The sequence below is a fragment of the Schistocerca piceifrons genome, chromosome X, assembly GCF_021461385.2.
Source record: "Schistocerca piceifrons isolate TAMUIC-IGC-003096 chromosome X, iqSchPice1.1, whole genome shotgun sequence".
Lineage (NCBI taxonomy): Eukaryota > Metazoa > Arthropoda > Insecta > Orthoptera > Acrididae > Schistocerca > Schistocerca piceifrons.
Window position 1 is genome coordinate 510,810,434 of NC_060149.1, and position 14,527 is coordinate 510,824,960.

Consider the following 14,527-nt stretch of genomic DNA (forward strand, 5'->3'; position numbering starts at 1 on the left):
GTCCCTAGTTCGAGTCTCGGTCGGGCACACAGTTTTAATCTGCCAGGAAGTTTCATATCAGCGCACACTCCGCTGCAGATTCTGGAAATGTACCTATATTTGCCTTATTGAACATACGTTGAAGAATTTACATTATTTGTAATGTATTCTTAAGCCTTGAATAGAGTTAATCCTTTGCATTATGTAAAACTCTCTGTTCCTTCTTTCAGCTTTCATTGTAAATATCATTGACCCGTTGCAAAGGAAAACTTTAATAAGATTTTTAGGAAACGTTTAAATTTCTCATCTACTGTGTGTCCGTGGTAAATATATCCCTTTTTCATACTATAAATTTTCTCTGAATACTGTAACTTAGACAGCACTTACAATTATATGAAATTTTCCTTTCCTTTATTGCTGTAATTAGAGTCACATAAACCATTTATTATGGTTCTCACACCTATTTTATTAAAAATGATTGGATTTAGCTCAAACTATCAATTCATGTTGCACTGTGTCCGTCTATTCTTGTTGGGAATGTTATTGTGGGAGTCAAATCGAAGATGGACATCAGTAACTCTAGGTACCCTCGGTCAGGATTATCAGAGGTGAAATGTACATTGTACACGCCACGTGCAGTCACTTTCCAATTACTTATACTAAGTCTTATTCGTACTCCATCTAATTGCTTAATGAAGTTTAAAACATTTCCTGTTGGGGACCTACATACATTCAGAACTATTGTCTTGTATGTTAATCAGTCTATTACTTATGTACAGCACTCAAGTAGTTGTTCTGTGTAATATTCACTGAGATCTATTCCCTGGGATTTTATTTCATTTTATATGTATCCTTATTTTACACCCGCTCTAATGTGATACTAACTTGTATTCATCCAGAAGCACCTGTTATATTTCTTTAACTTCCATAGGATGTTCTTTTATGCATAGCACACCTATAGAAACACTTTTACACTTTTCAATAAAAAATGGTTCAAATGGCTCTGAGCACTATAGGACTTAACATCTATGGTCAACAGTCCCCTAGAACTTAGAGCTACTTAAACCCAGCTAACCTAAGGACAGCACACAACACCCAGTCGTCACGAGGCAGAGAAAATCCCTGACCCCGCCGGGAATCGAACCCGGGAAGCGAGAACGCTACCGCACCACCACGAGCTGCGGACGTATTTTCCAATATCCTGTAGTGATACGACAAGTTCATTGTTCTTATTGATCATGCTTCTTATGTTTGATGGAAAAGTGCAAATGTATTATGATTGTTAGCCATTGTTCTGTCCAAGCTGCAGTATTTTGTTTCTTCCTTTAGTGTTACAAATGTGTATCTAGTTATTCGTTAGCTCTGTCTTTGGAAACATTTAGCTTAAAAAAGGTATAATAAAAAAGCTGGAAATCATACGGATTGAACAGATCTGGTTATATTGAATGCTTCTGGAAATTAGTCGTGCTAGTAATCTCTTTCCAGAAACTTCAGATGTAGACTTAGAACTACTTAAGCCTAGCTAACCTAAGGACAGCACACAACACCCAGACATCATGAGGCAGAAAAAATCCCTGTTTGGTGTGTCTGTATGAGGGGCGATTTTTTGATCGCACCCACGTGCGACTGCCGTAGTCTAGTGAGTGACCGATGAAGCTCTGCATTTACACATTCGACGGAGCGCTTCATCTATTCAGGGCTCGTCATATCGCTCAGAGGGTGACAAAATCTTCGCATTGGTGTGAGGAGCATTCCCAGCGATGCGCCTGATGTCTTCTTCAATTGCGTAGTTCAGTTTATGACCCAAAGTTTCTCTGGCGCCCTGAATAACCCTTATACGATCTTCTTTACCGAGATATTTCCTCAGAGAACCTCAATCATAGCTGAAATTGCTGAGCCCTGCACTTAGTTGAAAACACTAAGTACCTCGTATTCCATGCCCAGGCAATTACCTATGATTTTGGACGTTCCCTTCCCATGGCTACTCCCTTGCAGAAGGATCATAACGACATTTTTAGTCCTCTGACTGCTACTAACCTTGGCTTACAATTTTTCCCCTATTTCGTCAGAGTGTTCTTGACTCCTTGGGTTGTCATAGCACTTTTGCCTACAGTCTCCAAAGCACTAAAGCTGTTGCCTGATCAGGCCGATTTCATCACGGCCAAATAATCTGTTCTATTCCTAACTTTACTGCTGCCAACTGCAGCTCTCAGCTCATCTAATTTAGCCTGCGTTACGGCCTGATCAGCTTTGAGTTTCAAAATGAGCTGCCCTTTCCCCAGAGAGTGACAGGCACAATTACGACAGCGCCAAGGATGTTGGAGATTTCTCCATCCAAACTGGTTGTTTGACAGCACCCAACATGAAAAAAAAAGAGTAGCCAATCATCGTACTGTCAACCGTCTCACTACCCTGCGGCAGTTTCCAGACTTGGGCCTTCTCAATCTGCCATCATTACCCGTGGAGGAAAACGTCTCACATGCTCCACCAATCGGTATGTAGTGTATTTTCTGTGCCGTGTATTTTCGTGTTTTATCCTCTTCACTATGTGTGTAATATTAAGCTGGGAGTCACCCCGTCATTTACATCCTCGACTGCGGCGAACGGAATAAAAACAACTAAACTGAGCGTTGCCACAGCCCGACGGTCTTCAAATTGGCGTGCGAATTTGTTCAGCGTTTGGCTCACATTCGTTTATAATCTCATGTTCTGAGTGTTACGCTAGCTTCTTGTTTGTTTGTTTATTATTTTTAATTTTTATCCCTTAGTTGTAAAATTTTGTTGATTAGTTATCTACGTGTGCTCATGCAAGCCACCACTGATCTAGTGTCGCAGGTTGTAGTCATGCTATGAAAACATCAGTCCTTAGTACTTGTAATACACAGTTTTACCTCCGGTAGCGGCCGTGCGTAGTTCTGATAACTGGATCATACCTTTCCGCTCACATAGGTAAAAATCCATGTCGTAAATAGTATAAATTAAATTTGAGACGTGAACGTGTTTTGTGTACAGGGAAACGGTTCTGGTGGTATACACTCTGTTCCTGGCATCGCTGGCCGCTTTCGCGGTGGTCGTGCACCTCGGGAACCGCGCCTTGGTCTACGCAGTCATCTCCGTAATGGGGTAAGAACTTAAAAACAATCCGTGTTTTCAATTTTCTCATTGCAAAACCATTAAAAACAGAGCACAACTGTATCCTCCAACCTCAAGTACTTCTACCATTTCTTACCATTCGGCCCATGCCTTTCTCCATTCTCCCTGCACTCATAACCATTGGAATTTAACTCTAAGAGTTTTTGTTTCAGTGGGGTACTCGCAGAGTTGTCCACGTCTTCTGGCAAATCACTATCACTCTCTCCTAATTTGTTCCACTACAGATGACTTGTGTCAGATCCAACGCAAATTCTCAATTAAAATATCGTTGTACTAAAACCGAGTGAGGTGACTTCTGGAGGACGACATCTGTGCATCCGGAGAAGCAGAATTAGGTTTTCCGCGCTTTTCCTAAGCCGGCCGGAGTGGCCGAGCGCTTCTAGGTGCTTCAGTCTGGAACCGCGCGACCGCTACTGTCGAAGGTTCGAATCCTGCCTCGGGCATGGATGTGTGTGATGTCCTTAGGTTAGTTAGGTTTAAGTAGTTCTAAGTTCTAGGGGACTGATGACCTCAGATGTTAAGTCCCATAGAGCTCAGAGCCATTTGAAGCATTTTTTGGTTTTCCTAAATGGCTCGAGGTAAATTCCGGTAGGGCTGCTTTGAAAGAGCGCAGCTACTGTGTTGCTCCATGCATTTTACTTAATTATATATCGACAATGGCAGTCGAACTGAGGGATATTTGCTATTTTGACCATTTCAGTCATTCCATAGTAAACATTCTGGAAGAGAAGAGTTCATGTTCCAGTGCAGACATCTTGAGCCCAGTTCCAATGGTTTCTTAAAATCACTTCTGGTGAATGCCTCAATGGTACCTACAAGAATTGTCGTCCGTTTTCTCAAAAATCTCGTTGTCAACTGTACGTTAAATTCTATCTGTTCGTGTCATTAAGAAATTAATTCACTCCGTAGACCTACTCCCTCAGTTCAACTAGTTACAAAATTAACTGCAATATAACAAGTAAAAGTATAAATATAAAGAAAAGGAAGTCGTAATGAATGTAGCTGTATTTTTGTCGAGTATATCAAGCGAATCCCCTCATACGCAACGACTGAAGAATACGAAGAGTTTAATTTGATTTTCTTCGATCGCGAACATGTGTGGAAAACAAGAAATCGTGAATTTTTTAAAATATCATTTAAAAGGCTTCGTGACACATAGATGATGATGACCATTTTCGAAATGAATCGATGTGCATATCTGCCGCACACGAACTGCAATGACTCCTATGGCTTGAACAACGCTAACCATCGTTTCCAGTAATATTTCATCGACCTGTCATTTCATGTTGCCTGACACTACTGTGAGATGAGGCAGATTGTTGGAGACGTCCACCCGTCCTAGCTACTCATTTCGGGTCCGATATTCTCCACGTGATACTTATGGAAACAAACGGAAATCTTTGGCTGACATTTCGATACGTCTTCTATTTATATTTTTTTCACAGAAACCCGTAATGCTTTAGAACATACACTTCGGCGAACTCTGCAGATATATGCCTCGAATTGTATCGCAATGGCACTGAATGAGAGAACTGCAGAGCATCTGTCACAGTACACGTAACTATCAGAATTTCCATCCTATTTTGTCACAACTGAAAATGTTTCGCAAACAGTACTACAAGTACCGTCTTTCACAATGAGAATACATTCTTAGGAATGTAGTCTAGCTTTCGCACTTCTTTTGGGCTCACAATCGCCCATCATGATCCTACGGCAGACAATCGAACCATCGGGTAAGCTGTTCAAGCGACTGCACCGACATCTGCAGCTTCATGACTATTCTGCAACTGACGAAAATGGTTCAAATGGCTCTGAGCACTATGGGACTTAACATCTGAGGTCTTCAGTCCCCTAGAACTTAGAACTACTTAAACCTAACTAACCAAAGGACATCACACACATCCATGTCCGAGGCAGGATTCGAACCTGTGACCGTAGCGGTCGCGCGGTTCTAGACAGTAGCGCCTAGAACCGCTCGGCCACTCCGGCCGGCTGCAATTCACACTCATGTGCTTTGCAGAGGGTTCATAGAACCACTTTCAGACTATTTCTCGACCGTCTCGCTTTTGAGTAGCATATAGAAAAAATGAACACCTAAACCTTTCGATGCAAGATCTCACTTCTCTTATTCTAGTACGTTGATTATTCCTCCTTACGTAGGTGGAAGTCAACAAAATATTGTCTTGGTCGAAGGAGAAAGTCGGTGATTGAGTTTTCTTGAAAAAATCTTGCCGCAACGGAAAAGGCCTGTATTTAATGATTGCCACTCCAACTCTTGTGTCATACCCGTGACACTCCTCCCCTATTTCGCGATTATACAAAACCAGCTGCCATTCTCTAAAGTTTTTCGATGTCCTTCGTCAATCGTATATAGTAACAATCCCATTCTGCAACAGTCCAGAAGAGGAAGGACAAGTGTAGTGTAGGCAATCGCTTTAGTAAATCTTTTTCATTGTTTAAGTATTATGCCAACAAACGTGGTCTCCCCCACAATATTTTCTATTTGATGGTTCCAACTTAAGTTGTTCGTAATTGCAGCCAAGATCGTTCGGTATTTTTATTTTATTCCACAATGACCTGTTTCGACAGGATCTTGCCGTCATCATCGGATCTTTGGAAAATTCTTATTAACATACATTCATGGCACCAAAACAACGAGAACAGTTTCCACTCATTGGAAATAAAATACCAAACGATCTTGGCTGCAGAAGATTTCCCTCTTCATCAATGAAAGATTGCTCCCTAAGATCGAATGCAACATATATTGCTCATAATTGCAATCGCCATGTGTTTAGTTGAATCGAAAACCTTTAAATTTGAGTGATTTATAGTGTGACTTAATTTAACGATTCTTTTGAGTGCTCATGAAGAGGACTTTACACTTCCGTATTTTTTAGGGTCAACTGCCACTTTCTGCACAATTCAGATATTTTGCATAAATCAATTTGAAATTCGTTTTCGTCATCATATATATTAACTAGACAGTAAATGACAACATCTTCTGCAAACAATCAAACAGCGCTTTTCACATTTTCTCCAAAATCGCTTGGATAGACTGCAAACAGTAGGGGACTCTAAACCCTACCCTCGGAAACCCTCGATTTGACAAAAGTTTCATAAACGACTTTCCATTAATTATTAGGAACTATGAACTTTCTGACAAGAAATCATGAATCCAGTCGCACACTTCAGACGATACTCCATAGGCATGCAGTTTTATTGGAAGCCGATTCTGAGGGGCGGTGTCAAAAGCTTTCGAGAAATTTTGAAATACTGCTACCATATGAATATCTTTCGGGTAGGTGCCCTTACTACAAACGTGTTGCTTGGAAACAAATAGTTTCTGCTAAGAAACTGTCCTGTAGAATTTACCTCGCTAACCCCCAGCTGCAACTGAACGAATTATAGATTGAAAGTTAGATGGAAGTTTTCGTTCGTAGGATCTCTGAATACATAGTTGGCTTTTTAAGCTTCGGCTACGCTAATGTCTGGGAGACTACCAAACGTATTTATCATTTGTCATGAATCGAAGTTCATTCAGTTTAAGTTTTAAATTAAAGTCCATATCACCAAAACAGTCGAAAATCGCACGTTCCGACCACCCGCACATAATCACAGTAAGTTTTTGAAGTTCAGGCTAGTTCCTGTAACCTGAACTATCCTAATTTCACAAATCGCAATATTTCAAAGTATTCGCTACCGACACACGTGAATACCACTAAATCTCTGTTTCAACACTTAGGGAGTTTCGGACACTATCGAGACGCGACCCAAACGTCGCTAATATGTACGTGTTGCTTCCTTTAAATCCCAAGGTCGACTGATCTCAACTGTCCGCAAATAAATTAGCTGCCGAGTATTTAAGCTTTCGATCTGTCGTGAGTCAAGATCATATAAGACCATACATGTCCACTTTCAGAGCATTCTTAGAAACTATTAATTTTTACACATTCTGTTATACATGCAAATTTCTCAGCTTCCCACTGCTCTTTTATAGTTTTTTCGTACGTCAAATATTTTGTTCAATAATAGTGATTTTGCCATGGTAGAGGCTACTTTACGCTGTGTTTTTGCTAACAAAAGCAAATAAAACTAAATACATTTATACTTCACAATTCTGCCGCTTTTTTCAATATTTTATTAATAATTGTGATAAAAATCCGTGTTATTACGCACGGTATGTACATGTAAAGTCTGTAATTTAAAACATGTAATGTTTATAAGGAACCTATTCTGATATTCTGATAGTGTTCGATGAACCCCATACGTAGACAGCTTTTGAAAGTCTCACAAGGCATTGTCAAGATATTAATTTTCAAAGATCATTTCAGTAACAAAAGCTTTGACATTAAATAACTTAAGGATTACTTTTCAGATCGTAGGCACGTTTTCGCCCACGCACTCGTCTTATTTCTGACTTTATAACTATGTTACTAGCTTCTCAATAACTAGTGGGATTCAGTTTTATTGAATTTGGTCTGATTTAATATTTATGTTTGTCACTCAACTCAGCCATCGCGGTTTCCCCCTCCACGTTTTTCGCCAACGGCTGAAACGCGTGGGCTTTTTCCGATCATGCGCCGAACATGAGTTCACCTGCACGCTGTTCTGAAGACACGATATTTCTCAGACGCACAGTGTCCACCAGTCACTGAAACTCGTAAGTCCCGCCAACCATCGATGACACTGCATTACTAGAGATGGCGGATATGGCTGAAACAACCGGTTTTTGGCTACACCGGTACTTTCCGTCTCAAGTCAATTGAAGAGACTGCCTACAATACGCTTGTCGTCCTCTTTTAGAATACCAGACCCTTACCAGATTGGATTGACGGAGCACATCGAAAATGTTCAAAGAAGGGCAGAACATTTTGTATTATCGCAAAACAGGGCAGAGTGTCATTGAAATGATACAGCATTTGGGGTGGACATCAGTAGCAGGATAAGGGCGGCGTCGCCCCACTGAGCAATGCTGCCAAATTTATTCAAGATGGTGGATCCAAGATGGCGACGATAGAAGTGAGAACGTTGAAATAAGGTCATGGTGGGAAGTTCAAATTTTGGCGGGAAAGTAAGTGAATTAGGCTATCTCCACTAACTTAACCCTGTCCCCTCCCCCCCTCTCCACCCCCACCCAAGAAAATGGTGGGAAGTTCAAATTTTGGTGGGAGAAAAGGTCAATTGGTCCACCTCCACTAACCTCAGAATAGGGCGGGAAGAAACGTCGCTTGGGCTACCTCCACTATCCTATGTCATCCAGCCACCACCTCTTCCTTGGAATTGGTGGGGAAACGACTCGGCCTGTGCTGGACAGGATGGACGTAAGTCACTATTTTGCATGCAGTGCCTATTTAAACAATTTCCCCTGGAAATGTCCTACAATTTAAAACATGGTTCCTAAATCTCTGTCTTACCATTATATAATCTATCTGATACCTTCTAGTATCTCCAGGATTCTTCCATGTATACAACCTTCTTTTATGATTCTTGAACCAGGTGTTAGCTATGATTATGTTATGCTCAGTGCAAAATTCTAACAGACGGCTTCCTTTTTCATTTCTTAGCCCCAATCCATGTTCACCTACTATGTTTCCTTCTCTCCCTTTTCCTACTCTCGAATTCCAGTCACACATGACTATTAAATTTTCGTCTCCCTTCACTACCTGAATAATTTCTTTTATCTCATCATACATTTCTTCAATTTCTTCGTCATCTGCAGAACTAGTTGGCATATAATCTTGTACTACTGTAGCAGGCATGGGCTTCGTGTCTATCTTGGCCACTATAATACGTTCACTATGCTGTTTGTAGTAGCTTACCTGCACTCCTATTTTTTTAATCATTGTTAAACCTACTCTTGCACTATCCCTATTTGATTTTTGTATTTATAACCCTGTATTCACCCGAACAGAAGTCTTGTTCCCCCTGCCACCGAACTTCACTAATTCCCACTATATCTAACTTTAACCTATCCATTTCCCTTTTTAAATTTTCTAACTTACCTGCCCGATTAAGGGATCTGACATTCCACGCTCCGATCCATAGAACGCCAGTTTTCTTTCTCCTGATAACGACATCCTCTTGAGTAGTCCCCGCCCGGAGATCCGAATGGGGGACTATTTTACCTCCGGAATATTTTACCCAAGAGGACGCCATCATCATTTAACCATACAGTAAAGCTGCATGCCCTCGGGAAAAATTACAGCTGTAGTTTCCCCTTGCTTTCAGCCGTACCGTAGGTGCAACCACAACGGAGGGGTATCTGTTGAGAGGCCAGACAAACGTGTGGTTCCTGAAGAGGGGCAGCAGCCTTTTCAGTAGTTGCAGGGGCAACAGTCTGGATGATTGACTGATATGGCCTTGTAACATTAACCAAAACGGCCTTGCTGTTGTGGTACTGCGAACTACTCATAAAATTGTCAAAATACTGCTTCTAAAACCCTATGCAAGCACGGTTACTAATTGTGAACTGTCGAAGTAATGCAGTGCACAATCACTCATTGCGTGCGCGAGGGCTATTCGGAAAGTAAGGAAAGATAGCTCACGAAATGGAAACCACCGTGAAAATCAAAACTGTTTTATTTGCTATGGTTAGCTGCAAGTTCCAGGTCCTTCTCTACCCAATCGCCGCTCAGACTTAGACATTTATCGTAGCGTTGTACCAACTTTTCATTTCCGTCTTTATAGAGGCAAGCCGCCAGTGCTTTTCGATCATTTTCTACTCTGGACTGCAGCTCGTTGTCTGTGAAAAATTATTGTCATCACAGCCAGAGGCTCCTCAGAGATACCAATTATGGGCTGTATTGTGGGTGATCAAACACTGCCAATCGAAAACGCTGCAGGAGCATTTTCATTGCCCATGCAGAGTGCGGCTGACAATTGTCGTGTAGAACGAACCACATGACAGTTACGTTATGTGGATTGCATAGCTTCAGGCGAAATCTTTCGTCATGCCCTCATTCTTAGCGGGAGATGCTGATTTCTAGCCATCTTTACGTTCTCACTGTGAGCTCAGAACTGAAAAGAACGACATGATGCGATCGACAGGGTTACTAGACACGGTGCCCAACGCATCTGTGCAAAGCTTCATCAGATTTTCACTGTATTTTCCATTTCGCGAATGACCGTTCCTTACTTTCCGAGTCGGCCGGGGTGGCCGAGCGGTTCTAGGTGCTACAAAAAAAATGGTTCAAATGGCTCTGAGCACTATGGGACTTAACATCTGAGGTCATCAGTCCCCTAGAACTTAGAACTACTTAAACCTAACTAGCCTAAGGACATCACATACATCCATGCCCGAGGCAGGATTCGAACCTGCGACCGTAGCGGTCACGCGATTCCAGAGTGTAGCGCTTAGAACCGCACGGCCACCACGGCCGGCCTCTAGGTGCTACAGTCTGGAACCGTGCGACCGCTACGGTGGCAGGTTCGAATCCTGCCTCGGGCATGGATGTGTGTGATGTCCTTAGGTTAGTTAGGTTTAAGTAGTTCTAAGTTCTAGGGGACTGATGACCTTAGAAGTTAAGTCCCACAGTGCTCGGAGCCATTTGAGCCATTTTACTTTCCGAAAAACCCTCGTAACATGCTGTCCTGCTCCATGCCACACACTACTTCCATTAACTAAAAATGTACGCAAATTAATTATGGAAATTAACTAAATCGATATCCTTCACAAGTGTGGCGTAGCTTTTAAATTTCCTAGCATCATATTGGTGGGGGAAATCGATGGAATATAGTTTACACAAAAGATAACTAATAATAAACACATCCCGCTACCCATGCCAATGTTCCCGAATTCACACACTCGCCTTGCAGATCCAGCCAGATGCGAGACACAGTAGGAGAGACGATCGTTGGAGCACAAGCCACCACACTCACGCCGCTACCGCCTGCAGCCAGCACATAAAAGGGCATGTCTACGTACAGGTCTACAGTTAGAGTTCTTCGGGTGTTACACTGATGTCTCATGTCTATGTAAATAACAGCCGAGTTTCCCTCTGGAGACGCTATATAAATAATTTGCAATGCTTCCCAGACTAATACCGGGTGGATATTACCCAGTCCCACGTGCAAGACGTGTCGGACTGTGCGTTCATGTTTAACGTTGCTGCTGCAATGATGCATAGCCTTTGTACCTGCAGTCCAGCGAAGACCTAATTGCCACCTCAAGCGCAGCTAAAAGGTTGTCAGTGTTGTACTGGCGTTACAGGTCTATGTAAATAAGAGCCAAGTCTCCCTCTGGATGCGCTATAGAAATCTTTTGCAGTGCTTTCAGAAACTGTTAAAGATAATAGTCCAGAATAACACCGAATCCATTCTTCCTGATGGTTCTAACGAGACATCCCGTGCTAACCTTCCTGGAAATCGTGATGTCCTGCTTTCAACAAACGCATCTGAAATGGTAAACGTTCTCACCGCTATGTAGAGGCTCCTATGTGCCAGCACAAAGAATGTCTTGTGAATGAATCGAGCATTCTGATTGGCTCTTGCTGAATTTACCACGCCAAATCACTGCTACTGCCAGTATGGGAGCACTGTCTCACATTTTTTTTTCTGCAGACGAGACTTTCAGCAGCAAAAATATTTTTTACATATCGCCATATTGCACCGACAGTTAAACCTTGCAAAAGTGGTCTACATATCGTCAAATAGGGGGAAACAATTCGTCAATTACACTGCTTTGCCACTGAGGATGGAAGCTTGAATATTTCAGCGTGAAACCGATCTCCACGATGTAATTACCACACAGTTCATATCCTGCGCCATACAAAATCACCACACCCGCATCCTGCATATAGCTATCTACCACCAGACACTAGTACATATACCACAAAGACTGTTGTACAAAGGCTGGGTCAGTACCCGTCGGCACAAAGACGTCACTGTTTCTGGCCCCAACCTGTTTGGTTTCTACACAAATCCCCAGACTCTGGGATTACAAGAACAAATTTATTTTCACATGGATTTCCAGATTATCATACCATTTTCGCGATACTTCTCGACATCAGGCGCATAGTAATATCGCTTGCATACTAGTACCGCTTACACAGTATAATTCCGAAGATATAGACTGGAAATTACTTCTCTAGAAACCCAAACCTTTAGCGATGTGCGGCGTACTGTAAACTGCTAACTAACTAGAAACGTATCCCGCCTGCAGAGATCTTTACGTGAAAACTAGAAAAACTAGAGGAATCAGGTATTTCCACTTGTGGATACTGATGTCGGTGATATAACAGATTTCAATTCATCCTTATAATTTGCAAAGTCAACTGAGGTGTTTGTCACGTCTAGAGAACTAGAAAACGTGTCTCCCACCTGTCTTTCACCTGCTAGATGTGCACACCACAATCGATGTTCTCTCAAACAAATAGAGGTGAGAAATGTGCAGACGCCGTCGATCGGACAATTTACATGGGAGGGAATAATGGTCCAGCGCAAACACATGTCCATATTGAATCTTCTCAGATTTCCATGTAGAACATACATGATCACAAAGGCTGTCCAACACATACTGAGTATTAGTTCGCTATTCAACCGTGTAGAGGGCGACAGAGTTAGGTGAGCTACATTCCTGTATCCCAACTGAGCCTTCCATTTGGACGACTAATGCCATTAGCGGGAAACATGAGTCATTCCCACCACAGGCCACCGACGTCGCGCGCCATGCACCCATAGACAGAATCGTCCGAAGAAACCGGCTACATATATATTCGATCACTGCACTTACAATTAAATATTACCATTGCGGTCTCAATTGGAAGACATTCGATAATGAGCGAAATACCGAAAAAACGCCCAGTTGATGGCAGTGGCTCTGGAAATAGAGATATCTGTACCATTCTTATGAATTGACATACTTTTCCCTTTGCTATCAAAGTATTCCACGTCAAATCCATACCTTCCTTACTATGTGCTCTATTCCTCATTCGCGTATTGGCTATAAAATCGAAACTTCAGTTTCATTACTAAGATGATTCTCTAAGTTAGCGATAGGTGTTTCTGAGGCACTGCTATCCCCGTGTATACATCTGCTTGACAGAGGATCTTTTACAGAGTTAGTGGCGTCATGATGTGTAATTTGACACGTCAGATGTCTGTGTAAGAGGTATTCTCCATACTAACGATCATTTTATATAGGACTGATGTGGGCATAGTATAATTTCTGAACCGTGATCGGATGTGAACAGTGGACGCTGTACATCTCTGGAAAGCTATATTGTGCATGTATCACACAGAGTTCACGTTTTAAGGAAGTTTTTTTTCATTTTTCAGCTTGTTACCATAGTTTATCGTGGAGAAACCTCCAAGAAGGATGTATTTCATGCGTTGGAAATATATTTCTTACAGTGGGACATTAATAGCGCTGCATTCTACACAATTAATAGGTTGTAAACTGAAGTGATCTAACATTTTAGCCAGTTTTAAGTGCAGAGGCGTGTTGCCTTAGGAGTGTGTGGGTTTATATTCTCTCTTACCAATACATTCCTGGCACTGATCCCAAATACTAGAACAATACTTTAGAATTGATTGTGTAGTTGATTTACGTAAAATGCTTCGAACTGCATCCATCTGCAGCTCCAGCATGCATAAAAACCACCCGTTTCTTGTTCTTCTTAACCGTCTGCTATTACATCACAATACTTTCAAATCTACTACTAGACATCGACAAGGGCTGCTGACCTTCTCGACATGGGCGCATCTGGAGAAATCTTGTGCACTTGGATGGGTGCGGACTCTGCAAGCTCCATTCATTCACGAGATGCAGAATGTAGCGGTCTACTAATGGTTAGCTGCAGATTAAATCGGTAACGGTGCTGCAGGACAGGTTGTCAAAGATAGTGCGAGGGGTTCTTTCAGCCTCTATCTTTAACCTAAGACTGCGAGAATGCCCTTTGATTCCCATCCACATAGAAACAGGTCGTAAATTATGCACTATACTCATGGTGTTACAAATATGTAGGTTGCTGTCTGGTATACTTTGATGATGTGTATGTTGGAGATTTAACAATGAATGGACGTACTGCACAGTCATCTATCTACATTTGCAATGGTACTCGCAAAGTAGAGGAGTGGCAATTTAGCGATGATACTGAAATTGGGAAGCAAATTGTTCAATGGTTGCGAGGACTATGCGACTTAACTTCTAAGGTTATCAGTCCCCTAGAACTTAGAACTACTTAAACCTAACTAACCTAAGGACATCACACACATCCATGCCAGAGGCAGGATTCGAACCTGCGGCCGCAGCGGTCACGCAGTTCCAGACTGTAGCGCCTAGAACTGCACGGCCACCCCGGCCGGCCTTGGGAAGCATGCTGTTACATTATTGGTCACTGTTGAAATTACTTTCAAATTTCTAAAATTGTTCGCACTATCAACTGTGATGCTTACT

At 42.0% G+C, this 14,527-nt stretch overlaps 1 protein-coding gene across 1 annotated transcript in view; it reads left to right on the plus strand.

Moving 5' to 3' along the window:
- The window catches only part of LOC124722468 (feline leukemia virus subgroup C receptor-related protein 1-like), a 94,187-nt gene that overhangs the window by 62,211 nt on the left and 17,449 nt on the right, over positions 1–14,527 (plus strand). The window contains exon 6 of the mRNA XM_047247624.1: positions 2,992–3,102. Within this exon, the coding sequence (XP_047103580.1) occupies positions 2,992–3,102 (111 nt within the window). The remainder of the gene's footprint in view (positions 1–2,991; positions 3,103–14,527) is intronic.